We start from the raw sequence: 27970 nt of genomic DNA on the forward strand, positions 1-27970 counted from the left end.
CTTATTCTTTCACAAACTGAAGCATAATAAACACTGTTTACTATGCTTCGGTGGTTGAATGCAGGAGCGATCAATACCGATTTGTTCATTCAGGAAAAGAAAAGGGCTGGTAAACACATCTCGCATGAAGTGAGCATGAGCTTATAGCAGGAGGAGGAATGCCAGCCAGCTGGAAGCTGTTCTGTAGGTCCCTACACTTTATGAACCTGGCAGTGAATGGGTTACAAGTTGAGAGTACTGAAATGCATTAAGAAAATATTAGTTAATTTTATTTAAGCTTATTATTGCTAATGATATGAAGAACTCATTTACACTTGCACTTCTGCAGTTAGCTATAGATAGGGAAGTCGTCTCGATAGCATTAAGAAAAGATTTTAGAAGTCTTGAACATGGGGACATATCTAGCTGCACAGCATGCATCTCAGAAATTGTAGGGCCTGTGGGAGGCACAGGTGCATCGCCTATTCCAACTGCCTACAGCCTATCAAGGTCCATGGCATGCTGCAGCTGGACAGGGCTGTACATTGTAGAGAGTTGTGTTCGCTTTTTGGCCCTATGCATTCACGGTCGAATGCCCCCAGAATTCAGGTCTGCATACATATAAATATACATGGCAAAGAAAACATCTCCTTTTTTGATTTTTTTTTTTGTGTGTTTTTACAAGGAAGTTGCTAGTGTCAGACTGATCACCTGACCCAAGTTGTATCTATCCTGAAAGAGTTAATCCTGTGTCCTAGGGTGTCTCTTTTAACCACTTAAGGACTAGCCTCGTTTTGGATTTTAGGTGTTTACATGTTTTAAAACAGGTTTTTTTGCTAGAAAATTACTTAGAACCCCCAAACATTATATATGTTGTTTTTTTTCTAACACCCTAGAGAATAAAATGGCGGTCGTTGCAATACTTTTTTTTGCACGTATTTGCGCAGTGGTCTTATAAGCGCACTTTTTTTGGAAAAAATTCACTTTTTTGAATAAAAATATAAGACAACAGTAAAGTTAGCCCAATTTTTTTTATATTGTGAAATATAATGTTACGCCAAGTAAATTGATACCCAACATGTCACGCTTCAAAATTGCGCCCGCTCGTGGAATGGCGTGAAACTTTTACCCTCAAAAATATCCATAGGCGACATTTAAAAAATTCTACAGGTTGCATGTTTTGCGTTACAGAGGAGGTCTAGGGCTAGAATTATTGCTCTCGCTCTACCAGTCGCGGCGATACCTCACATGTGTGATTTGACCACCGTTTTCATATGCGGGCGCTACTCGCATATGCGTTCGCTTCTGCGTGCGAGCTTGTCGGGATGGAGGGTTTTTAAAAAAAGTTTTTTTTTATTATTTATTTTACATTATTTTATTTATTTTTACACTGTTTAAAAAAAAAAAGAGATAATTGTGTCACTTTTATTCCTATTACAAGGAATGTAAACATTCCTTGTAATAGAAAAAAGCATGACCGGACCTCTTAAATATGAGATCTGGGGTCAAAAAGACCTCAGATCTCATATTTACACTAAAATGCAATAAAAAAAAAAAAAAAAAGTCATTTAAAAAAATGACATTGAAAAAAATATGCCTTTAAGAGGCGTGGGCGGAAGTGACGTTTTGACGTCGCTTCCGCCCAGCTGTGTCATGGAGACGAGTGGGCACCATCTTAGCCTCACTCGTCTCTAGGCACAGAAGAGAGACGGACGCGATCGCCTCTGCCGCTACCAACGGCTCCGGTAAGCGGCGGAGGGCACAGGATCGCGGCGGCAGGGGGCCCCTCTCCCGCCACCGATTAAAAGTGATCTCGCGGTGAATCCGCCGCAGGGACCACTCTTATCAGAAAGCCGACCGCCATACGAAAACGGGGATACCGGGATTATGGCAGCTAGCTGCTGCCATAACAACAATATCCACCGGCAAAGTTTGGACGTACATCGGCGTGCGGCTGTCCGGAAGTGGTTAACCTCTTAGACCTCGGATCGATGTATTATGCAATTTCAGATATATTCGGAGACAAGTCCCAAAATACAAACGACACGCACACGACAATTATGTGACTGTATTTGATTTGCATCATAGCGTCTTTATAGCAAATTACAAGTCACGCAGAAGATTCATAATAAGACATGCGCAGTAGATATTAATGCAGTTACAACTGGTCAAGACAAGGAGCCTTTATTATCTGTTTCTCAGGCTGTTGAATACAAAGGAATGTGAGAGAATGTGTGAACATTTTAGATAAGGAAGATGTGAGACAGATGAGTTAGAAGAATCTCATGCTGATACAGACATTTTGTGAAGTTAAAGGGGTATTCTAACTGTACATATTGTGAAATGAAAATTTATGAATATTAAGATGGAGGTGAGGGGGAGGCCATCCATTCATGGCCCCCCCTCGCGATCGCTCCCAGCCAATCAGATCATTCCCCTGCCTCTGTATAGTACACAGAGGCAGAGGAAATAATGTCATCTCTCCTCTCCTCGGCTCGGTATTTTCCGTTCCGGCGCCGAGGAGAGAAGACTGCAATGTGAGTGCACCAACACAACACATCACAGTAGAACATGCCAGGCATACTTTTCACCCCCCAATCATCCCCCCCCGTCACACTGACACCAAGCAGTTTTTTTTTTTTTTGATTACTGCATTGGTGTCAGTTTGTGACAGTTAGTGTGGTAGGGTAGTTAGTGTTAGCCCCCTTTAGGTCTAGGGTACCCCCTAACCCCCCTTAATAAAGTTTTAACCCCTTGATCACCCCCCGTCGCCAGTGTCACTAAGCGATCATTTTTCTGATCGCTGTATTAGTGTCGCTGGTGACGCTAGTTAGGGAGGTAAATATTTAGGTTCGCTGTCAGCGTTTTATAGCGACAGGGACCCCCATATACTACCTAATAAATGTTTTTAACCCCTTGATTGCCCCCTAGTTAACCCTTTCACCACTGATCACCGTATAACCGTTATGGGTGACGCTGGTTAGTTTCTTTTTTATAGTGTCAGGGCACCCGCCGTTTATTACCTAATAAAGGTTTAGCCCCCTGATCGCCCGGCGGTGATGTGCGTTGCCCCAGGCAGCGTCAGGTTAGCGCCACTACCGCTAACACCCACGCAGGCAGCATACGCCTCCCTTAGTGGTATAGTATCTGAACGGATCAATATCTGATCCGATCAGATCTATACTAGTGTCCCCAGCAGTTTAGGGTTCCCAAAAATGCAGTGTTAGCGGGATCAGCCCAGATACCTGCTAGCACCTGCGTTTTGCCCCTCCGCCCAGCCCAGCCCACCCAAGTGCAGTATCGATCGATCACTGTCACTTACAAAACACTAAACACATAACTGCAGCGTTCGCAGAGTCAGGCCTGATCCTTGCGATCGCTAACTTTTTTTTTTGGTAGCGTTTTGGTGAACTGGCAAGCACCAGCGGCCTAGTACACCCCGGTCGTAGTCAAACTAGCACTGCAGTAACACTTGGTGACGTGGCGAGTCCCATAAGTGCAGTTCAAGCTGGTGAGGTGGCAAGCACAAGTAGTGTCCCGCTGCCACCAAGAAGAAGACAGACAGGCCCGTCGTGCCCATAATGCCCTTCCTGCTGCATTCGCCAATCCTAATTGGAAACCCACCACTTCTGCAGCACCCGTACTTCCCCATTCACATCCTCAACCAAATGCAGTCGGCTGCATGAGAGGCATTTTCTTTATGTCCTCCCGAGTACCCCTACCCAGCGAACCCCCCCAAAAAAGATGTCGTGTCTGCAGCAAGCGTGGTTATAGGAATGACACCTGCTATTATTGTCCCTCCTGTCCTGACAATCCTGGTCTTTGCATTGGTGAATGTTTTGAACGCTACCATTCACTAGTTGAGTATTAGCGTAGGGTACAGCATAGGTATCATCTTGGTATCATTCTTTTCAGTCAGCGGTCGGCTTTCATGTAAAAGCAATCCTAGCGGCTATTTAGCCTCTAGACTGCTCTTACAAGCAGTGGGAGGGAATGCCCCCCCCCCACCGTCTTCCGTGTTTTTCTCTGGCTCTCCTGTCTCAACAGGGAACCTGAGAATGCAGCCGGTGATTCAGCCAGCTGACCATAGAGCTGATCAGAGACCAGAGTGGCTCCAAACATCTCTATGGCCTAAGAAACTGGAAGCTACGAGCATTTCATGACTTGGATTTCGCCGGATATAGACAGCGCCATTAGGAAATTGGGAAAGCATTTTATCACACCGATCTTGGTGTGGTCAGATGCTTTGAGGGCAGAGGAGAGATCTAGGGTCTAATAGACCCCAATTTTTTCAAAAAAAGAGTACCTGTCACTACCTATTGCTATCATAGGGGATATTTACATTCCCTGAGATAACAATAAAAATGATTAAAAAAAAAAAATGAAAGGAACAGTTTAAAAATAAGATAAAAAAGCAACAAAATAAAAAAAAAAAAAAGCACCCCTATCCCCCCCTGCTCTCGCGCTAAGGCAATCGCAAGCGTCGGTCTGGCGTCAAATGTAAACAGCAATTGCACCATGCATGTGTGGTATCACCGCGAAGGTCAGATCGAGGACAGTAATTTTAGCAGTAGACCTCCTCTGTAAATCTAAAGTGGTAACCTGTAAAGGCTTTTAGAAGCTTTTAAAAATGTTTTTATTTTGTTGCCACTGCACGTTTGTGTCATCTTTTTTATTTCATCAAACATTTGGGCAATATAGTGTGTTTCTAGTGCATTAAAATTTAAAAAAGTGTGTTTTTTTTCCCCAAAAAATGCGTTTGAAAAATCGCTGCGCAAATACTGTGTTAAAAAAAAAAAAAAAAAAAGAAACGCCCACCATGTTAATCTGTAGGGCATTTGCTTTAAAAAATATATAATGTTTGGGGGTTCAAAGTAATTTTCTTGCAAAAAAAAATAATTTTTTCATGTAAACAAGTGTCAGAAAGGGCTTTGTCTTCAAGTGGTTAGAAGAGTGAGTGATCTGTGACATAAGCTTCTAAATGTTGTGTATAAAATGCCAGGACAGTTCAAACCCCCCCCAAAATGACCCCATTGTGGAAAGTAGACACCCCAAGCTATTTGCTGAGAGGCATGTCGAGTCCATGGAATATTTTATATTGTGACACAAGTTGCGGGGAAAAAGACAAATTTTTTTTTTTTCGCACAAAGTTGTCACTAAATGATATATTGCTCAAACATGCCATGGGAATATGTGAAATTACACCCCAAAATACATTCTGTTGGAAAGTAGACACCCCAAGCTATTTGCTGAGAGGTATAGTGAGTATTTTGCAGACCTCACTTTTTGTCACAAAGTTTTGAAAATTGAAAAAAAAAAAATGTTTTTTCTTGTCTTTCTTCATTTTCAAAAACAAATGAGAGCTGCAAAATACTCACCGTGCCTCTCAGCAAATAGCTTGGGGTGTCTACTTTCCAAAATGGGGTCATTGGGGGGGGGGGGGTTTGTGCCACCTGGGCATTCCATGGCCTCCGAAACTGTGATAGGCAGTGAAGAGTGAAATCAAAAATTTACGCCCTTAGAAATCCTGAAGGCGGTAATTGGTTTTCGGGGCCCCGTACGCGGCTAGGCTCCCAAAAAGTCCCACACATGTGGTATCCCCATACTCAGGAGAAGCAGATAAATGTATTTTGGGGTGCTATTCCACATATGCCCATGGCCTGTGTGAGCAATATAGCATTTAGTGACAACTTTTTGTAATTTTTTTTTTTTTTGTCATTATTCAATCACTTGGGACAAAAAAAAATTAATATTCAATGGGCTCAACATGCCTCTCAGCAATTTCCTTGGGGTGTCTACTTTCCAAAATGGGGTCATTTGGGGGGGGGGGGTTGTACTGCCCTGCCATTTTAGCACCTCAAGGAATGACATAGGCAGTCATAAACTAAAAGCTGTGTAAATTCCAGAAAATGTACCCTAGCTTGTAGACGCTATAACTTTTGCGCAAACCAATAAATATACGCTTATTGACATTTTTTTTTACCAAAGACATGTGGCCGAATACATTTTGGCCTAAATGTATGACTAAAATTGAGTTTATTTGATTTTTTTTAATAAAAAAAGTAGAAAATATCTTTTTTTTTTTTCAAAATTTTCGGTCTTTTTCCATTTATAGCGCAAAAAATAAAAACGGCAGAGGTGATCAAATACCATCAAAAGAAAGCTCTATTTGTGGGAGGAAAAGGACGCAAATTTCGTTTGGGTACAGCATTGCATGACCGCGCAATTAGCAGTTAAAGCGACGCAGTGTCAAACTGTAAAAAGTGCTCTGGTCAGGAAGGGGGTAAACCCTTCCGGGGCTGAAGTGGTTAAAACTGAATTGAACTTGATTATATGTAGACCACTATACTCTTGGCCCCTTTCACACGACAGCTGTTCTGTCGCTGTTAAAAGCATGTTTTGTTATTTTGAAATTCAGAGAATCCTGGCACAGTGTTCACTTGCAGTTGTACATTGTAATTAGCTGCGTTTACATGCGGCTGTGTTGGAACATTCGTGCCATTTCTGATGTGCTTCCTGTTTTTCTTTTCTGGTTGCCACTTCTATCTTCAGGTGAAATAGTACACTGCGATTACCTGCAGTTATGTGCAGATAGCTGCAATAAATCGATCCTGGACGCAGTCAAATTCTATTTTTTCTAACCACACCAAACCCCATGTAACAAAACCATTGTTAAATGCAGTGTGTGAGCGGGGCCATAGGAAAGCATTGTCTGAGTTTAGCCGCGGTAGATAACTTGATCTATCCGCAGCTAAAAGCTGAATTCTATCCGCCCGTGTGAAAGGGGCCTAGTGCAGGGGTCTCCAAACTTTCTAAGCAAAGGGCCAGTTTACTGTCCTTCGGGCTTTAGGGGGCCGGACTGTGGCCAGTGGAAGTAGAAAATGCTCCTTCATTGGTTTTAATGGGAGAAATCATGCCCCATTGTTGATATCAATGAGCAGAATAGTGCTCTATTAATGGTGTCAGTTGGTGGAATATTGCCCCAAGGTCCAGATAAAGGCAAACGAAGGGCCAGATCTGGTCCCCGGACCCCACCAGTGTGTGTGTTTTTTCCTTCAATCCGTTCTTAGAAAAAAAAAAGAACCTACAGTGCCTTGAAAAAGTATTCATACTCCTTGAAATTTTCCACATTTTGTTATGTCATACCCCAAAACATAAATGTATTTTATTGGGATTTTATGTAATAGACCAACACAACGTGGCACATAATTGTGAAGTAGCAGGAAAATGGTAAATGGTTTTCCAAATTATTTACAAATAAATAATAAATACATTTCTATTCAGCCCCCCCCCCCCGAGTCAATACTTTGTAGAACCTCCTTTACTGCAGTTACAGCTGCAAATCTTTTTGTGGATGTCTCTACCAGCTTTGCATATCTAGCCACTTAAAGACCAGCCTCGTTTTGGATTTTAGGTGTTTACATGTTTAAAACAGGTTTTTTTGCTAGAAAATTACTTAGAACCCCCAAACATTATATATTGTTTTTTTTTCTAACACCCTAGAGAATAAAATGGCGGTCATTACAATACTTTTTTTTGCACCGTATTTGTGCAGCGGTCTTATAAGCGCACTTTTTTTGGAAAAAAATCACTTTTTTGAATAAAAAAATAAGACAACAGTAAAGTTAGCCCAATTTTTTTTTATATTGTGAAAGATAATGTTATGCCAAGTAAATTGATACCCAACATGTCACGCTTCAAAATTGCGCCCGCTCGTGGAATAGCGTCAAACTTTTACCCTTAAAAATCTCCATAGGCGACGTTTAAAAAAATTCTACAGGTTGCATGTTTGGAGTTACAGAGGAGATCTAGGGCTAGAATTATTGCTCTCGCAATACCGGTCGCGGCGATACCTCATATGTGTGGTTTGACCACCGTTTTCATATGCGGGCGCTATTCACGTATGCGTTCGCTTCTGTGCGCGAGCTCGTCGGGACAGGGCGCTTTAAATTTTTTTTTTTATTATTATTTATTTTACTTTATTTTATTTATTTTTTCACTGTTTTAAAAAAAAAAAAATTTGGATCACTTTTATTCCTATTACAAGGAATGTAAACATCCCTTGTAATAGAAAAAAGCATGACAGGTCCTCTTAAATATGAGATCTGGGGTCAAAAAGTCCTCAGATCTCATATTTAGACTAAAATGCAAAAAAAAAAAAAAAAAAAAAAGTCATTTAAAAAAAATGACACAAAAAAAATTGTGCCTTTAAGAGAAGTGGGCGGAGCCGTCGTAATGACGTCGCTCCGGCCGTCACATGGTATAGAGACGGGTGGGGGCCATCTTGGCCTCACTCGTCTCAGTACCTCAGCGGTGACAGGTCCCGATCTCCTCCGCCGCTACCGACGGCTCCGGTAAGCGGCGGAGGGTGCGGGAGAGCGGCGGGAGGGGGGGTGGCACCTCTCCCGCCGCCGATAACGGTGATCTCGCGGCGAACCCGCCGCTGAGACCACCATTATCGTGTACAGAACCGCTCGCTGTAAAGATGGATATCTCGGTTGTGGCAGCAGCTGCTGCCGTTACTGAGATATCCATCTTTAAAAAAATGACGTATATATACAGTGAGCGGTCGAGAAGTGGCTAGAGTAACATTTTTGCCCATTCTTTTTTGCAAAATAGCTCAAGCTCTGTCAGATTGGATGGAGAGTGTCTGTGAACTGCAATTTCCATATCGTGCCACAGATTCTCAATTGGATTTAGGTCTGGACTTTGGGATATTCTAACACATGAATATGCTTTGATCTAAACCATTCCATTGTAGCTCTGGCTGTATGTTTACGGGCGTTGTCCTGCTGGAAGGTGAACCTCCGCCCCAGTCTCAAGTCTTTTGCACACTCTAACAGGTTTTCTTCTTAGATTGTCCTGTATTTGGCTTCATCCATCTACCCATCAACTCTGACCAGCTTCCCTGTCCCTGCTGAAAAAAAGCATCCCCCCCCCCCCAACATAATGCTGCCACCAACATGTTTCACGGTGGGGACGCTGTGTTCAGAGTGATGTGCAGTGTTGGTTTTCCACCACACATAGCATTTTGCTTTTAAGCCAAAAAGTTCAATTTTGGTCTCATCTGACCAGAGCACCTTCTTCCACATGTTTGCTGTGTCCCACACATGGCTTCTCGCAAACTGCAAATGGGACATCTTATGGATTTCTTTCAACAATAACTTTCTTCTTGCCACTCTTCCATAAAGGCCAGATTTGTGAAGCGCACAACTAATAGTTGTCCTGTGGACAGATTCTCCCACCTGAGCTGTGGATCTCTGCAGCTCCTCCAGAGTTACCATGGGCCTCTTGGCTGCTTCTCTGATTAATTCTCTCCTTGCCCGGCCTGTCAGATTAGATGGATGGTCATGTCTTGGTAGGTTTGCAGTTGTGCCATACCCTTTCCATTTTCAGATGATGGATTGAACAGTGCTCCGTGAGCTGTTCAAAGCTTGGGATATTTTTTTTTATAACCTAACTCTGCTTTAAACTTCTTCTCCACAACTCTATCCCTGACCTGTCTGGTGTGTTCCTTGGTCTTCATGGTGCTGTGTGTTCACTAAAGCTCTCTAACAAACCTCAGAGGGCTTCACAGAACAGCTGTATTTATACTGAGATTAAATTACACACAGGTGGACTCTATTTAATTAGGTGACTTCTGAAGGCAATTTGGTTCCACTAGTTTTTAGTTAGGTGTATCAGAGTAAAGGGGGCTGAGTACAAATGCATGTCACACTTTTCACATATTTATTTGTAAAAAATGTTGAAAGCCATTTATCATTTTACTTTCACTTCACAATTATGTGCCACTTTGTTAGGCTATCACTTAAAACCCCAATAAAATACATTTACCTTTTTGGTTGTAACATGACAAAATGTATGAATACTTCTTTTTTTTTTTTTTTGGCACTGTATGTGCTTGATGTTGATGATTTTCCATCTTTAAGGAAGCTAAAATGCTGGCAAGCCACAATTTTACGACTGGAAGATTCAGTTTGTGGTACTTGTCTGGACTCGGGTACCAATCTGCAATCTGCCTTCTGGTAATGGCCAGTAAGGTGGACCTCACAATTATGTGGACAGTTTCACTTTATTTAATGCAGATTACTGCTAATAGCATGGAGATCTGTAAATACAGAAGCTGTGGAGCTACAATAAACAAGGATGACAACCTCAAGGAAGCTTAACAAGGCTAGCTATAGTCAGATTTTTTTTTTCTGGAATGATGAGCAGGGAGGCATCTGCTCTTGTTTGCAGTGCCCAGGTCCATCCCTGTTTCTCAAGCTCACTCTCCATGTCAGTGCAAATAAAAAAGGGGGCGTAGAGAGGGGTGCCAAATGGCCATCTGGTCTAGTATTAAGTTACTGAAGCAATGTTGAAAAGACGATAATAATGCACTTACAAATGCAGAGCTACATACCCAGGAAGAAAAAGAGATGGACATAACTTGGTTGTATGTGCATGTGGGCTGTATTAGAAGCGTGGTTGCATCTTTTTACCAGGAGACAGATTGGGGGGCTTTTTGGGCAAGCTAGTCCACAAGGAGAGGTTTTAGTTTTAAAAAAAATCAACTTTCAGTACTGGGTACAGTTACACTTTAAATTCAACAGTATTCTTTCTGAACATTTTAATAAAACAGTTTTTAATTACCCACCTCAATACCGGGCCATAGTAAAGAAACGTCCTTGACTTTGTGTAGGGATATCTGAATGATGCCTGCAGCTACAGGCATCATTCAGATAGCATTCTTTCCAGCCGGCGATTCTGTGCACGATAGGAATGATCATAGCAGCAGTTCCGACGCTTGTTTGTTCTTATAGGCGACGTGTCCCCCCCCCCCCCTCCCGCGGCTATCCAGTGCTTCTCCGGGCTCTCCTGTGCCATCGGGGGCCAGAGAAAGAATCGGCCGGCGCTGGATGACGACGATAGAGATTTCTGGTGACCCAGATGGTCACCAGTCATCTCTATGACCATTGGAGGCCCGGGCGCGACGTTATAACGTCACGCCCGGGTTCCCGGATGTGAATAAAGCCGCGATTGTGGCTGTCAGCATGAGATCGGTGAATTTTTTTTTTTTTCACAAACTCATGCTTTCCAGCCTGGAGGAGAGATGTGGGGTCTTATTGACCCCGCATCTCTACATAAAGAGGACCTGTCACAATAGATTCCTATTACAAGGAATGTTTACATTCCTTGTAATAGGAATAAAAGTGATCCAAAAAAAAAAGTGTAAAAATAAAAAAATAATAATTTAAAACGCCCCTGTCCCCGCCCACATATGTAAACACTGTTCAAACCACACAGGTGAGGTATTGCCGCTTGCGTTAGAGCGTGTACAACAAATCTAGCGCTAGACCACCTCTGCAACTCTAAACTCGTAAGCTGTAAAAAATGTTAAAGCGTCGCCTATGGAAGTTAAGTACCGAAGTTTGGCGCCATTCCATGAGTGTGCGCAATTTTAAAGCGTGACATGTTGCGTATCTATTTACTCTGCGTAACATCATCTTTCACATTATACAAAAAAACTGGGCTTACTTTACTGTTTTGTTATATTTTCGTTCCTGAAACGGTTTTTTGTTTTTTTTTAAAAAAGGCGTTTGAAAAATGATTGCGCAAATATCCGTGCGAGATAAAAAGTTGCAATGACCGCCATTTTATTCCCTAGGGTGTCTGCTAAAAAAAACATATATAATGTTTGGGGGTTCTGAGTAATAAAGTGGTTAAAGTTTTGCCATTGACTGCTGCCTGCTCCTGTACTGTAGATCAGTTTTTTTTCAGAGCTAACATTGGTGCACATGTTGTCATTCCTGGGATTGTACACAGGACTTTACTTGGTGAAATCCAACCATTTCTCCTGTCCTTATTAGGAATTTTCCTTACTTGGCCCTGTATCTTTATATATAAAGTACCTTTTAGAGCGCACTCGACTGTTGTAAATGGCATTTCTTGCAGTGCTTGTGATCGCCTCTAGATGTCCTCAGTAGCTTGGAAATAGAATGAAAAAACATTTTCCTTGAAAGCTTTCATTATTTTTGTTGTTATTATTATTATTATGATAATAGGGCAAAGTGGTTGTAAAGGCACAAGGTTTTTACCTTCATGTATTCTATGCATGAAGGTAAAATAAACCTGTGTGCAGCACCCCCCCCTAATACTTACCCAAGCCCTCTCTCGATCCAGTGATGTCCACGAGAGCCTTGCCCCTCTGGGGACTTGCACTCCTGTTTGGCTATTGGCTCTCACAGTCAGTGAGCCAAACAGGAGAGGACAGGGCTGAACCGGGGCTCTGTGTGTGAATGCGCACACAGAGCAGCGGCTCGGCTCGGGTGCCCCCATAACAAGCTGGAGGGAGGAATCGGGAGCGCCAGCATAGGACCTAACAAGAGGAGGATCGGGGCCACTCTGTGCAAAACCACTGCATTGGGCAGGTAAGTTATAACATAACATTTTTATTATTTTAGTGGAAAAAAAAATTAAAGCTTTACAATCGCTTTAATGTTTGCAGATCTAAGCATAATCTGTGGGGTAGATTTACTAAAACTGGAAAGTCCAAAAACCTGGTGCCGCTGTGCATGGTAATCAGCTTCCAGGTTTTTTTTTTTTTTTTTGAAGACCAGACATTTTCTGTCACTTTTAGTTTACATGCGAAAATTTGCGGCATTTTTTTGCTAGAAAATTAGAACCCTCAAACATTTTATTTTTTTTAAAGCAGAGGCCCTGGAGAATTTTTTTCTGTCGTGATATTTGCGCAGTGGTTTTTCAAACGCAGTTTTTTTGGGGAAAAATACACTTTTAAATTTTAATGTGAAATGCACAACCCAACATGGGGGGGCGGGGGTTGTGGTGTTGGCCGCTCCAGTTGTTGTTGCAAGAGAGCCGATCGACTGCTCTAAAAAAAAAAAAAAAAAAGGTACCGAGTAATGCCTGCAGCTGCCATCGTCCCAGTACAACCACTTGAAGTCAAATGGCGTACGTGATACGTGATTTTGCAGCAAGTGGTTGATTGAACAAGCTGTAGTTAGATGCTGATTGGCTACCATGCACAGCCATACCAGATTTTGCGCACTCCAGTTTTAGTAAATCATCTCCTCTGTGTGTGTGTGTGTGTGTGTGTGTGTGTGTGTGTGTGTGTGTGTGTGTATGATATATTTATACCATTTAATATCAAATTGTTTGTACCTGACATAGTATAAACATATTAGCCACTTAATAACTTTTTTTTTTTTTTTTTTGTGTGTTTATAAATAAAGCAGTATAAAGTCATTTGTGTTGATATTTCATCTTCCTGGCATTCTAGTAGTTTTAGTGCACACTCACACCCTATACCCATAACGTGACCACCCACCTAAAATTGTGTAGGTCCTTTTCCTGCCAACACAGTCCTGACCTGTCAAGGCATTGTCTGCAGTAGACCTCAGGATGTATGCTGTGGTATCTAGCAACAAGCCATCAGTAGCAGTTCACTGCCCCTGCCATCTTGCCTTCTTCCTATAGTGCATCCTGGTGCCATATTTTCCCCAGGTGAGGGATGCATATACACCCAGCCAGCCACATAATGTAGAAGAAAATGTCATTCATCAAACCAGGCCACCACTTTCCGTTGCTCCATCGTCCAGTTCTAAAGCTCATGTGCCCATTGTTGGTGCTTTTGGCTGTGGATATGGGACAGCATGGGCACCCTGACCCTCGTCTTGCAACTACGCAGCCCCATACACAACAAACTGTAAACCAGTGTGTGTTCTGACACCTTTCTGTTGGAACCAGCATTTACCTTTTTTTTTTTTTCAGCAGTTTGAGCTACAGTTGCTCTTCTGTTGGATTGGAATACACGCTTTGCTCCCCATGTGCATCAGTGAGCCTTGACTGCCTATTACCCTGATTCCGGTTCACTTTTTTTATACCAATGTGTCCAATATATTGTTGAAGGGCCCAATCAGAAAAAATAACACCCATTGTTCTGATTTAAAACGACTGTCACAGCCCCTAGCAGCCCTCCTGGTTCATGCACTACAAATACACAACAGTGTACAGCAACACAGTAAAACATGTAGATAATTGTAGTAGTAAGTATTGTATAACTAATACATTATTAATCACATCTGCGTTAAGAATACTAAACACAATCGATAGAAACACGGAATGGAATGATGGTAAAAGAGCAAATACATTTCATACACATTTATAAGTTACACAATGGAGCATAGGCAGGTATATTACAACCAGTAGATGGAGGAATTGAACAGATAATCCCTACTAGTTTCGCCAATGCATTGGCTTCCTCAGGGGATATAATAGGTTGTAATTCTAGAAAAGAAAATTTCAAATTAGTATAACAAAATACACTGAATGTATTAAAAGGCAGCGTTGTGCAGATTACCGACAAAGGTGCACGGAGACTATACAAATACAACATCCCCCAACCAGTAGGTCCCAACAAAGGTGGAAATAACATCAATCAAGGATCGTTGCTACATACCCACTGAACCCCAAAGGGCCGAACAGGATACCTCCAAAGTGAGGATAGCCTCCTCACTGCCTTAGTGTGACTGCAGGGGGCTTGATAAAAAACCTTGGAAAGTAGCTGTGGAAGTATACATATATAAGGCTAAATAGCTCAATTAATAAAAAAAAGGGGGAGAAAGGGGGTCCTCATTACTCACCAAAACCAACAAGGTATAATAGTGAAAGACCCAGAATGCTGGAGGGATCGATAATAATTGATCAATCGAAACTATTAGTGAGACTTGTGGATAGACTGTACTAGATAAAATTAAGAGAGAAGGTATGTATAAATGACCAATGATAAAAAGAGAGCAAAGGGAGTTTTTGTATCATATAAATCAGGAGTACTAGAGTTAATTAACAGATCATACCTGCTACATCAGCTAAGCACGCTGGGCTGCAACCAAAAAAACAGCCTAATCGTTTCAGATGGAACACTGACTGGGGTAGATGCAAGTAATGTTCACATCAAGTGTAGTGTATAAACCTATAAAGCATAAACAAAGTTCCTAGATTGTACAGAGTAATAGGGTAAATGCTGTGATATATTGTCACTGCATGCAGTCAGTAATATAAATATCCTTAGGATGAGATTACCTTCACAATAAAAACGGCCAGTACAGCGTCCTGGTGTGTCCGCAATTACGGACAATTGCTTCACCTATTTAAAGCCCCCCACCTGATTGGCGAAATTTTCAGCCAATCGGGAGCGGACAATAAGCGGTCCATGCTCCTGCGCACTAGCCTCTGCAAGCGCATAACTCACATAGTGCCTTGTGTCCCTTAAGAGCGTAGGAGGAAGGCAATCGTCCAACACAGGCAATCCAAGGCGTGGCTGGGGATGGAGAGTGGTGTTGTGGCAGAAGGAGTGGGCGGGGAATAGGGGGCGATGACGGGCCGAGATGCGGGCTGGCCAGAAAAGAGGCCAGCCCTTGGGTGTCCATACAGTCACGGGCTGTGATAGGAAACAAACCCATCACAAAGGAGGGGCTGGCGGCCGAGCGGGGTGCAAGGCATGCAGGGAACCAAGGAGATGAATAGGCTGGGATGCATTGGGAGGGCAAGATCGAATAGGGAACCAATGGGCATGCTCCAAAGCTAAGTGGTTCAATCAGCCATGCACTTGTGAGGCGATAGAGTACACAACGCTGCAATACAATACAATGGATGAAACTGAGCAAGAACATTATAGCGTCATGAAGAAAAAATAAACAAACATACATTTATAACCACCTTGAGTTATATTAAATCCAAATATTAAAGAAAATAATAGAAATAAAAATTGTAATGAAATTAAAGTAAAAGGGAATCAATCATACTTGATAATTGAAAAGGGGAATTCTTGAAAAACCAATAAGTACATAATTCATTAAACAGTAAATACGGTGACGGTAAGGGCATTAGCACATGTGTTAAGCCTATGAGATCGAAAAGGCTAATACAGCAACAACAATCATGGCGAAAAAGTGAAGAGAGATGGAAAGAAGGGAGAGGACCAGACACAAGAGCCAGATAGGCCATAGGGCCCATTGAATTCTTGAAATAATTTGATAATCGAATAATACTAAATATCCTTACAGAAAGGATTTAAAGCTGATGTATTCATTCAAACCGGGATATTTGGTAGCATCTAAGCAATGTCTCCACCTAGTTTCTAGTCGCAAAAGGGCGATGTCAGTGCTGCCACCTCTGACATGTGTAGGCACATGCTCGAGCGCCGCAAATCGTACCACATTAGGATCACAGTTATGTTGAATAACAATATGTTTATATAAAGCTGTGGTGGCCAGTCGCTTATGGAGTGGCATGATCTAGTCCCTGATGCGTCTGAAAAATGGATGTTTCGTCTTGCCGACGTAGAAACATCCACAGATGCACAGGGCCAGATAAACCACTCCAATAGTGTTACAGGTGATAAAATGTTTTATGGACTGAATTTGACCATTGGGGAGACTTATTGTTTTAGAGTTCATAATAAAGGGGCAGATGTCACAGCGTCCACAAGAAAAAGTACCAGTGTTAGAGGCGTTTAACAGATTGTTTAGGTGTATAGTGACTCATAACTAATCGGTCCCTTATAGAGGGAGCCCGTCGATAGGTGATCTCAGGGTAAGCTTTGACGTACTTGTTGACGGTGGAATCCGCCATCAACAAGGGCCAATATTTTTTAAGAATGGCTCTAGTTTGCATATGTTGTTGGGAAAATTGAGTTATAACTCGAACTGATTGATTGGATTTAGGAGGATGTTTAGAGTGGATAAGATCCCGTCTGTTCAACTTAACCACTCTGCTAAAGGCTTGTTTAAGTAGGGAACGGCTATAACCTCTTTGGTATAGTCTGTCAGATAAATCTCTAGATGCCTGATAGAAATCATGGTCAAGGGTACAATTTCTTCTAAGCCGAAGAAATTGACTATATGGAATGCTGTCTAAGAGAGGTTGTGGGTGTGCACTGGTAGCGTGTAACAAGGTATTGCCCATAGAGGGCTTGCGGTACAAATATGTATAAAGAGTTCTATCAAAATCCACATGGATTTGTAGGTCCAGAAAGCTAATCTTTGACTGACTAGACTCCATGGTGAAGGTAAGATTGTAGTCATTAATAGCAAGTGAGTCGACCAGCTGTGTGAGTTCATCCACCTAAATAACTTGTACAATGTCGATGTTGGCAGGGAAACAGGTCAGGGTGGACAAGCCAGTGGTGAAGTCTTATTCAGCACATGCATTCAGAAAGACATCACTAGGGAGCAACAAAACGTGTGCACAGGTAGAGAAACATCATGTCATGATCTAAAAAAAGCCAAAAAGTTACAAAACCACTAACAAAAACACCATCAGTATTTTTCTGTCAAATGCTGATAAAACCATGTGCATCAGAATAGATGTAAAAAGCAAAAATAATTTAAAATAAAATAAATAGCCAAAAAATAGAAAAATATGAAGAAATAAAAATGGAGATAAAAGTAAAAAATATAGATCATACTTGGTGACAAAAAAAATCTAACAAAAAATTTGGTCAAAAGCATTCTCCTAATACAACATGGCAAACAATGTTACAAAATATGATATGTCAAAAAATGGTATGGTTGCAGAAGGTCATAATTGCTGGAATCGCCATACCATGTCTTATAAGAGTATGAGTTGCTTTGAGAAAGGTGGGCCATGTGTGTGTGTATATGTGTGTGTATATATATATATATATATTATGTGTGTGTGTGTGTGTGTTGTACAGGACGCCGTGGCTGGGTCCTGGAAGGACGCTATGTTTCCCCTCTGTTTGGACTGTGCTCCCTTTAAGGGAACAAAAAAGGGTTAACTCACCTGTCAGAGGAAGTGGGTTTAAAACAAGACAGGAAGTTAGAGAGGGTGTGGAGGAGTGTAGAGGAGAATGTGGATGGTGTTTTTTGGTGTGCAGCAATAGTGAACAGCAGTGTCCTGCCTGGAAGCCTCTTGCTAGGGGAATCTACCTGCAACAGAAACGAAGGACTGCTTAACTGCAATAGCAATTCTGGACTTTGCAAGTCGGTGAGACTGAAACCTTTTTCTTTTGTTTTGCTGCTGTAAAGCTATTTAAGTTCAATAAATCTCCTTTTGAGTGAAAAGCCTGTGTCCTGCGATCTAGCTGGTTCCCCAAACTTTACAAGTGGTGCTCGAATGCGGGCAGGACAGAGTAACAGGCATTTTTCTTGCTGTTTTTTTTTTTTGTGTATTGGACTTAAAACTGACATTTAAAGGGACAGTACAGTGGATTTATGTCCTGGGTTAAAGCCGCACAAACCCTGAAAGCTGAAGCAATGGAGGAGCTAATTAAACAGCTGTCCTTGGCTAATATACAAGCGCAGACTCGCCATGAGGAAGCTAATCAGCGCTTAACAACCCAGCTGGAGGTACAGCAAGAAAACACTCGCCTGTTGGTGGCGCAGTTGGCAGCCCAGCAAGCGACCCAGCAAGAGGTTATGCAGGCTCAAGTAACTGCCTTAAAAGAAGTAGTGCAGCAGCTTTCTCAGGGCCGTGAGCAAGCGGCTGTTGCCCCTGGCAACCAGGTGACCGTGAGGGCAAGCCATTTTTTGCAGAAATTGTCCCTGAGTGATGATGTAGAGGCATTTCTTGCTACATTTGAGAGGACGGCAGAGAGAGAAGGGTGGCCCCAGGACCAGTGGGCCGGCCTAATCGCTCCTTTCCTAACCGGAGATCCTCAAAAAGCCTACTTCGACCTGCCACCAGATCACGCTAAAGACTATCAAACATTAAAGGCAGAAATACTGGCTCGTTTGGGGGTAACTACAGCTGTTCGGGCCCAACGAGTGCACCAATGGAAGTATCGTCCAGATCGTCCACCACGGTCTCAAATGCATGACCTGGTGCAACTGGTAAAAAAATGGCTGCAGCCCGAAATGTTGTCTGGCCTCCAAATCGTGGAGCGGGTCGTGCTGGACCGATACCTAAGGTCACTGCCAGACGACCTTCAACGGTGGGTCAGCCATGGAGACCCCAAAACAGTGAACCTCCTTGTCGAGATGGTGGAACGATACACAGTGGTGGAGGATCTGCTTGGCCCTACCAAGCGCCAAGGACCCAGTCTGCCACGGCATATTCGTTCGACTGCTGCCCTTCGAAAGGACGTTCCCCGGAGCCCTGGAACCAACACCCCGGAAGGTCAAGAGTCACTCCCGATACCTTCTCAGCGATCTGTTCCTGTTCGGAGAGGAGGGGATGTACAATGTTGGCGATGTCACTCCTGGGGCCATACCCGGGCCCACTGCCCACTGCAAGAGGAGCCCATGGAATGCGGGGTTCTTCGGAGGGGGTCTTTTTATGCCCATAAAGCATGTACAACACATATCGATCTTGGAGAAGAGAAATTCGAGTGTGAAGTCCAAGTGGACCACCTCCCTGCCCGGGCTTTGCTGGACTCCGGAAGCATGGTAACCCTGGTCCATCCTAGAGTAATTGGGAAGATCGGTCCGGTAAGAAAAACTTTACGGGTGGTGTGCATTCACGGGGACACTAGAGAGTACCCTCTCATCTCGGTGACCATCTCCACAGCATGTGGCACTGGTACTCAAGAGGTGGGGGTGGTAAAGAACTTGGTACATGATGTTATCATAGGACGAGACTGTCCATTATTTGCAAAACTGTGGGGACAAGGAGAACTACCTGAACGGTCCAGAGACTGGGGAGAAACTAGTCCCTCTGTTCCTGCGGTTGAGAGAAATAACCCTGAAATGCCGAATGTTCTTGAAAATGCTAATGATTTGGTTAATGGTGATGCAAGTAGTGCTGATGTTATTAAGGGTGTCAAAATGTGTGGTTCACAGACCTACCTGAACACTGAAGATGGGGGGGAACCTTCCCCACTTCAGGTAATGCTGGGGGAAGAGGATGAGGAAGTGGCTGTTACCCCTGCCCTGCCGGATTTGGGTGTTCCGCAGGGGGCATTTGGTACTGCCCAGATGCAGGACCCCACTTTGGCCCATGCACGGGAACAGGTGGTAGTAATAAATGGGGTTCCCCAAGAGCCAGGTGCAAATGAGCGGTGGCCACACTTTGCAATATGTAATGAATTGCTTTATCGGGTTACCAAAGTGAGAGAAAATGTGGTAGAGCAATTATTGGTACCCCAACAGTATGGACGCAAGGTCCTGGACCTGGCCCATGATGAAGTTTTAGGGGGACACCTGGGAGTTGAAAAGACGGAGGCACGGATCACCGACCGGTTTTACTGGCCAGGTCTGAAAGCAGAGGTAAGGAGATACTGTACCTCTTGTTCCACCTGTCAGTTGACCGCTCCGGTGACCCACTTCCGGAATCCTTTGGTCCCTCGGTCCCATTTGAAAGGATAGCCATGGATATAGTGGGTCCCTTGGTGAAGTCGGCTCGAGGTCACTCCTACATACTGGTGATTCTGCCACCCGATATCCTGAGGCGCTACCCCTGCGGAATACCTCCTCTAAGGCTATTGCCCGGGAATTATTCCAGTTGTTTACACGGACTGGTTTTCCCAAGGAAATACTAACGGACCAGGGCACCCCGTTTATGTCGAGGGTTATGGCCGACGTGTGCAAGCTCTTCCGGATTAAACAGCTGCGCACATCGGTCTACCATCCCCAAACGGATGGGTTAGTAGAACGCTTTAATAAGACCCTTAAATCTATGCTTAAGAGAGTTGTACAAAGGGATGGGAAAGACTGGGACTGTCTGTTACCAGCTCTCCTGTTTGCTATCCGGGAAGTGCCCCAGGCCTCCACTGGGTTTTCGCCCTTTGAGTTGGTATATGGGCGGAGACCTCGCGGACTACTGGATTTTGTTAAAGAGGAATGGGAAAGTGAACCTAGTCAGCATAAGAGTGTTCTTGAATATGTTTCCCAAATGCAGGAGAGGATCCGAACTGTGTTGCCACTAGTCAGGGAACATTTACAAAAAGCCCAGGAGGCTCAACGACGAGTCTATAATAGGGCTGCTAAAATAAGGAATTTCCAAGTGGGGGAACGAGTAGCGGTGTTGATTCCCACTGTGGAAAGTAAATTCTTAGCCAGGTGGCAAGGCCCCTTTGAAGTTGTAGAAAAAGTGGGAGAGGTGAATTATAAAGTCCACCAACCGGGTAAGAGGAAACCCTATCAAATATATCATGTAAACTTGTTAAAGCCCTGGACAGAGAGGGAACCAGTGACCTCCCTGGCTAGTGCAAGATTGGAGCCTCGGGTTGGGGTGGAGAGTGTCCAAGTATCAAATACCCTGTCTAAAACCCAAAGTCAGCAGGCAAAGGAGTTCTTGCAGAGAAATAAAGAAAAATGTTCAGACTTGCCAGGGCTCACAAGTACCATAGAGCATGATATCATCACGGAACCAGGAGTCAAAGTTTTTGTCCGGCCCTACCGCATCCCAGAGGCCCAAAGGAAGGCTGTTTCAGAGGAAGTGAAGAAGATGTTAGACCTGGAGATTATTGAAGAATCGCAGAGTGAGTGGTCGAGCCCGATTGTGTTGGTACCGAAGCCTAATGGGACTCTGCGGTTCTGCAATGATTTCCGGAAACTTAATGAAGTGTCACGGTTTGATGCCTACCCCATGCCCCGGGTAGATGAGCTTATTGAGAGACTAGGTCCAGCCAGGTTTATCACTACGTTAGACCTTACCAAGGGATATTGGCAAATCCCGTTGACTAAGGCTGCTAGGGAGAAAACTGCTTTTTTCTACCCCAGAGGGGAGTTTTCAGTACAAAAGGATGCCTTTTGGATTGCAAACTGCTCCAGCCACATTCCAGCGAGCAATGGATAGGATTTTACGACCTCACCGGAAGTATGCCTCAGTGTACTTGGACGACATAGTCATTTTTAGCAGAGACTGGGAATCACATTTGCCCAAAGTCCAGGCAGTGCTGGACTCTCTTTGGAAGGAGGGGTTTACAATAAACCCTGAAAAATGTGCTTTGGGAATGGAGGAGGTGAAATACCTGGGCTATATCGTGGGTAGAGGGGTGGTGAAACCTCAGGTCAGCAAGGTAGAGGCTATACAGAGTTGGCCCTGTCCCCTCACAAAAAAGCAGGTACGTGCATTCTTGGGCATGGTGGGATACTACAGGAGGTTTGTACCCAACTTTGCCACGTTGGCGGCTCCATTGACCGATCTGACTAAGGGTCGGAAATCGGTCATGGTGGAGTGGAATGCAGATGCTGAGAAGGCCTTTTTGGAGCTCAAGTCGCCACTGTGACAACACCCTGTCCTGGTAGCACCCAATTTTTCAAAAGAGTTTGTGGTCCAAACTGATGCTTCCGATGTAGGATTGGGAGCAGTGTTGTCTCAGGTTGTTCATGGAGAGGAGCACCCGGTAGTCTTCCTCAGTAGGAAGTTAACACCAGCGGAGAAAAACTACGCTATAATTGAACGAGAGTGTCTGGCCATTAAGTGGGCTCTAGAGTCCCTCAGATATTACCTTTTGGGGAGGAAGTTTAGGCTGATTTCTGACCATGCCCCTTTAACATGGTTGAGACAGGGTAAAGGGAATAATGCCAGGGTTACTCGGTGGTTCCTGGCACTCCAGGAATTTAAATTTGTAGTGGAGCATAGGCCCGGGAGACTGCATCAAAATGCAGATGCCCTCTCCCGAGTCCATTGTTTGAGCTCCACTGTTGCCTCCACCTCCATGGCGTTGGGGCACGGGGGGGGGGATATGTACAGGACGCCGTGGCTGGGTCCTGGAAGGACGCTATGTTTCCCCTCTGTTTGGACTGTGCTCCCTTTAAGGGAACAAAAAAGGGTTAACTTACCTGTCAGAGGAAGTGGGTTTAAAACAAGACAGGAAGTTAGAGAGGGTGTGGAGGAGTGTAGAGGAGAATGTGGATGGTGTTTTTTGGTGTGCAGCAATAGTGAACAGCAGTGTCCTGCCTGGAAGCCTCTTGCTAGGGGAATCCTACCTGCAACAGAAACTAAGGACTGCTTAACTGCAGTAGCAATTCTGGACTTTGCAAGTCGGTGAGACTGAAACCTTTTTCTTTTGTTTTGCTGCTGTAAAGCTATTTAAGTTCAATAAATCTCCTTTTGAGTGAAAAGCCTGTGTCCTACGATCTAGCTGGTTCCCCAAACTTTACAGTGTATATGTGTGTGTATATATATATATATATATATATATATATATATATATATATATATATATATATATATATATATATATATATATATGTTGCTTGTTTTTTCCCCAGAATGTTCTTCGAAGTTGTTCAAATCCCTTTTCTGATTCAGTTAGTTTAATCCGGTTTGCTTTCACTTTTTTTTCAGTTACAGAACATATTCTTTTTTTTCAGTTACAGAACATATTTAGTTGGATCCTGGTACTCATTGTTTTATGATGTGGCATTTTGGTTTAGTTTGATAATTTGTTCCATTTGCAAAACCTGCATTACTGTTTATCTTTGCTGTGAGCCAGAAAAATGGAAAAGCCATCAAAACTTTCTCAGCGCAGAACTAAAATTAGCTGGCACTAAAGTAACAATATTTTGCCAGTTCAATGAACTAACAAGGATGTGTTGTTTTACTTGAATATGAAGTAAAGCACAAAGTATGGATAATATTTTCTTGTGCCTTTGTCCAAAGTAGAGTGTGGAGATCTCGTGTTAGTAAATTTTAAGTAATGCATTTATATACAGCTGACATTATAGTGGTTTTAAAGGCTGAGGTGTGTGGTGTTTTTTTTTTTTTTTTTTTTTTTTTTTTTTTTTTTTTTTTTTTTTTTTTACTGTCATGCATTCTATTCATGACGGTAAAAAAACCTTTAGTGTACATTTCCCCCTGAACACTTACCTGAGCCCAAATTCGGTTCAGTGATGTGCAGGGTGTCTCTCTCCTCATTGGCTGAGACGGTTGGCTCCTACTGCTGTCAATCACAGCCAGTGAAAAGGGATGGCCACAGTGGTGGCTCATGAGCAAGCACGCATAAGCGCCTCCAGAGAAAGCAGTTTGCTCTGAGGGCACCCACCCGAAAAGGGGGGAGTGAAGTGACCAGAAGTAGGGTTGTCACCTCGTCCCTTTAAGCCCAAATACATATTCATTACACAGGTAACTCACTCGCATGTGATTGCTACTAGAGATTACATGTGAGTGGATGCCATTAGCTGTGGGAAAACTTCAAACCATTATTGGAAGTAAAGAATGTTATCCAAAACTCATTTTTTAACAGATGAATGTTATACGGAGGCAACAAAGAATGATCAAAAATCGTGAATCTGCCTTCCAGTCTAGAAGAAAAAAGAAGGAATACATGCAGGGTTTGGAAATGCGTCTGAGAGCGGCCTTATCTGAGAATGAGCGGCTCAAGACAGAAAATGGCTCTTTGCAAAAACTGTTGGAAGAAGTTGTATCAGAGGTAATGAATTTTTGTCAACCTTACACTTAATTGTGTTGTGTGATATGAAATGTAAATATACTGGAGCCTCTGGCAAAATGAAATAGTGAAAGCGATGTGTTGTAACTTGGGTGTAGATACCTCAATGTGTGCAGTTATTTTGCACAATTAAAGCCCAACTCCAACTTCACTAAACTACTAATAAGTTGGTTCTCTGTGCTCTCCTGATGAAAATGCAGCTACACTGTCTCCTCTCAATTCAACTTATAAAAGCCTCATAACTTCCAGATTGGGTGACATCCAGCGTCTTCTGGTCTGTTCCTTTGTGCCCTGGGTGTAAGATAGAGCTGCGCGATTAATCGTGAAGAATCGTTATCACGATCTTGAAAAAAGTATTTCCCGATTTCTTTCTATGCAGAAAACTCTCTCTGCTAAAGCTGGCAGCCCTCAAAAGAAAGGGAAAAAAAAACAGGCAGTCTGCCAAGAATCACAACATTCTTTAGTAGTGGAACTTAAGTAGAAACATTGTAATAATTTGTCCTTTACATCAAAGTAATATACTTGGTTAAACATCCCTCATACACACACACACACACCACAAACACTGAACCTTTTTATGAAATTTGTTGGTTTCACGTTAAAATCATTTTTTTTTTTTGCTAGAAAATTACTTGGAACCCCCAAACATTATATATATATATATATATATATATATATATATATATATATATATATATATATATTTTTTTAGTAGAGACCCTAGAGAATAATGTGGTTGTTGCAATAGTTGTTCAAATGCAATTTTTTGGGAAACAATTACACTTTTTAATGAATTAAAAAAAAACAAAACTAACCAGTAAAGTTAGCCCAATTTTTTTTGTATAATGTGAAAGATTTTACACTGCAAGAATCGCAATCTTTTTATTCTAAGAAAAAAAATTGTGATTCTCATTTTGGCCAGAATCGTGCAGTTCTAGTGTAAGGGATATTCTTCCTAGCCCTTACTCTGCCAAGGAACGGCGCTCTGAGCTTTTCCTGCTAAGTTGGTGCCTGACTATGCTGGGATATGCGTTTCAAAGAGCAAAACCTCCCCTTCATCCATCTTAACTACCAGCCACCCTATGGGAAGAATTTATCATAATGCTTAGTGCAGCTATTAATTCTTTTATTAACTGGGATGATGCAGCTATTGAATATGCATAAGATCATACACGCAAGAGATAAAAATCAGTTGAATAGACTGGATTACTGAAGTTTTCTCATGTTACATAATTAATATAAGGATTAAAAACAAGGCAGTAAATGCAATAACATTACATGATAGAAAAGAAATAAATAATAACAGTAAATGGTAAAGAGTAAAAAAAAAAAAAAATTATTAATGGTAATAAATTGAGGGAATCAATTTAAAATTGGAAGTAAAAAAATGAAATTATGCACCTAGGTCTAAAGTAGGAATAGGAGTGAAAAGAAAACTATTTCATTTTGCTTGGAATTGTATATAAAATGTCCCGATCAGCGACATTACAAAAAATGACCATGATATAAAACTGAGTTTTAAGCCAGGGATGATATTAGCAGAAATTTTATGGAGTATTTAAAGCAATGAATAAAATTCAAATTGCGTAATTCTAATCCTGCTTTGGACCCGTAAAAATTATCATCCGGTAACAAAAAAAGCTATTCTCATGGAGATGAGAAACAAGAAATAAATAGTAATGCACATTGCCTTGTTTTTACACATCATATTATTTATGTAATCTGAGACATCAGTAATCCAGTCTATTAAACTCTTTCTTCTTGACTTTTCCCCTTGTGGCTGCAAATACGAGTTGAAAGCAGACCCACTGATGTCATTGGGTCTCCAATTGGTCGATCTTCAAGAGGGTGCATAGAAAGTGATAGTTTTTTTTTTTTTTTTTTTTCTATGCTGCATTGTAAGGAGATAGAAAGGAATCTTTAGAGGGGGTGGGGGTGGGGTTCCATGACCTGCTTGGAGTTGGGCTATAAAAAAAAAAAAATGATGTCGGTCAACGTTCTTATAAGGTAATGAGTTGTAAATGTTTTTTCCATAAAGCCTATTTGTTTTTATAGAACACTTGATAAGATTGTTAATAAGGGCTATCATTCATGTGTTTTTCTGCAGAATCAGAAACTTAAAGTAACTGCTCCAAAGAGGAGAGCTGTCTGCCTGATGATGGTGGCTGTATTCTTAATGATGAATTTCAACCCACTTAGGTAACCTATTTTATGTCTTCTATAGTATTGTTTTTAAGGCTGAAAGGGTACTAACAGGCTTGTCCATGGTTAAAGCTGAACTCTGTGAAATTTAGAAGAAAATTTGTCTAGGTGGACTGGGTGTACAAGCAGCAGTACCAGACACTTTTGCTTTACTGCTGGACATCGATCAAGTCAGTCTTAGTGCATCTCTGCCAATAAGGATATTGCATTTTTATCAATTTCATGCAAGGCTTCCTCCGATTGGGCGAGGTGGAGATTGTGATGCTATCTGCCTGCCTGTCCAACTTAGCTACTCAGGAAAAGCCTTGTATTTTTATCAAGGAATACAAGGATTCCTCTAAATGGCCGAGGTGGAGAAGCGGGCGCATGACACAAAAACAATATTTTCTGAAAGCGGAGGCCCTGTAGAATAAACGAGTGTCATCAAAAGTGTACAAATTTGACATTAAAAACAAGTATAAATAAGGGAAGCAGCCCTTATGAGGTATGTAGGGCATAAATCGCTTAATTAAAAAATCAACCCATTAATTGGTTACAGGTGGACATGGCCAGACCCAGGCCAAACAAAAACGGGGTTTCAACAAAGAGCACGATATGTTAACCATTACAGTTCCACTGATGCAACAGTGGAAAATTTTCAATAAAAAAATCATTAATTGCTATACTTCAGAGCATTATTTCAAAAACAGGCTAACATCCATCCTATTGTTCATAACCAACGGCATTCTGGTATTTAACGTGTGTATCCACCACACCTCCCATTGGAGCAGGGTGTGATGGGTATCCCCCCCCTCTTGCAGACTGTTTAACATGTTCTAAACCAAAGAAAGAAAGTATCAAGGTTACCTCCATTCACTGTCTTAAAATGTTTAGAGACATTAGAAATATTTTTGGCATTTGGATTGACAGTGTCATTATAGTGTTCAGAGACCCTGATTCGTAGGTGATGAATGGTGCAACCCACGCACTATATCTGACAAGCACTACATTCCACTACATAAACCACTGAATTAGAGCTGCAATTAATAAAATGTTTAAAATTGTAGGTTTTGCCTGTGGAGAAAGAGGTGACAGTTTCGGTTTTTCTGTGTCCTCTACATTGTCTACATGTGCCACAAGGAAAAGATCCAGTGGTACTTAGCCATGTCCGTGGGGGCTGATGAGGATGAAAAAGGCTAGGAGATAAGATAGATGCCAGTGTGGGAGCCCTTCGACCCCTTTCACACTGAGGCACTTTGCAGGCGCTACAGCGCTAAAAATAGCGCCTGCAAAGCGCCCTGAAAGTGACGCTGCTTTGTCTCCAATGTGAAAGCCCCAAGGGCTTTCACACCGGAGCAGTGCGCTAGCAGGACGGAAAAAAAAAGTCCTGCTAGCAGCATCTTTGGAACGGTGAAGGAGCGGTGTGTATACCGCTCCTTCACCACTCCTGCC

At 42.4% G+C, this 27970-nt stretch overlaps 1 protein-coding gene across 2 annotated transcripts in view; it reads left to right on the top strand.

Moving 5' to 3' along the window:
• Positions 1–27970, top strand: part of ATF6 (activating transcription factor 6) — a 202756-nt gene that overhangs the window by 77329 nt on the left and 97457 nt on the right. For both annotated transcript variants that reach the window (XR_012235302.1, XM_073592844.1), the window contains exons 8-9: positions 24134–24319; positions 26445–26536. Coding sequence is in view for 1 of the 2 variants with exons in the window: in XM_073592844.1 (XP_073448945.1) it covers positions 24134–24319; positions 26445–26536 (278 nt within the window). In the remaining variant the exon portion in view is untranslated. The remainder of the gene's footprint in view (positions 1–24133; positions 24320–26444; positions 26537–27970) is intronic.

Source organism: Aquarana catesbeiana, linkage group LG07 (assembly GCF_042186555.1).
Source record: "Aquarana catesbeiana isolate 2022-GZ linkage group LG07, ASM4218655v1, whole genome shotgun sequence".
NCBI lineage: Eukaryota > Metazoa > Chordata > Amphibia > Anura > Ranidae > Aquarana > Aquarana catesbeiana.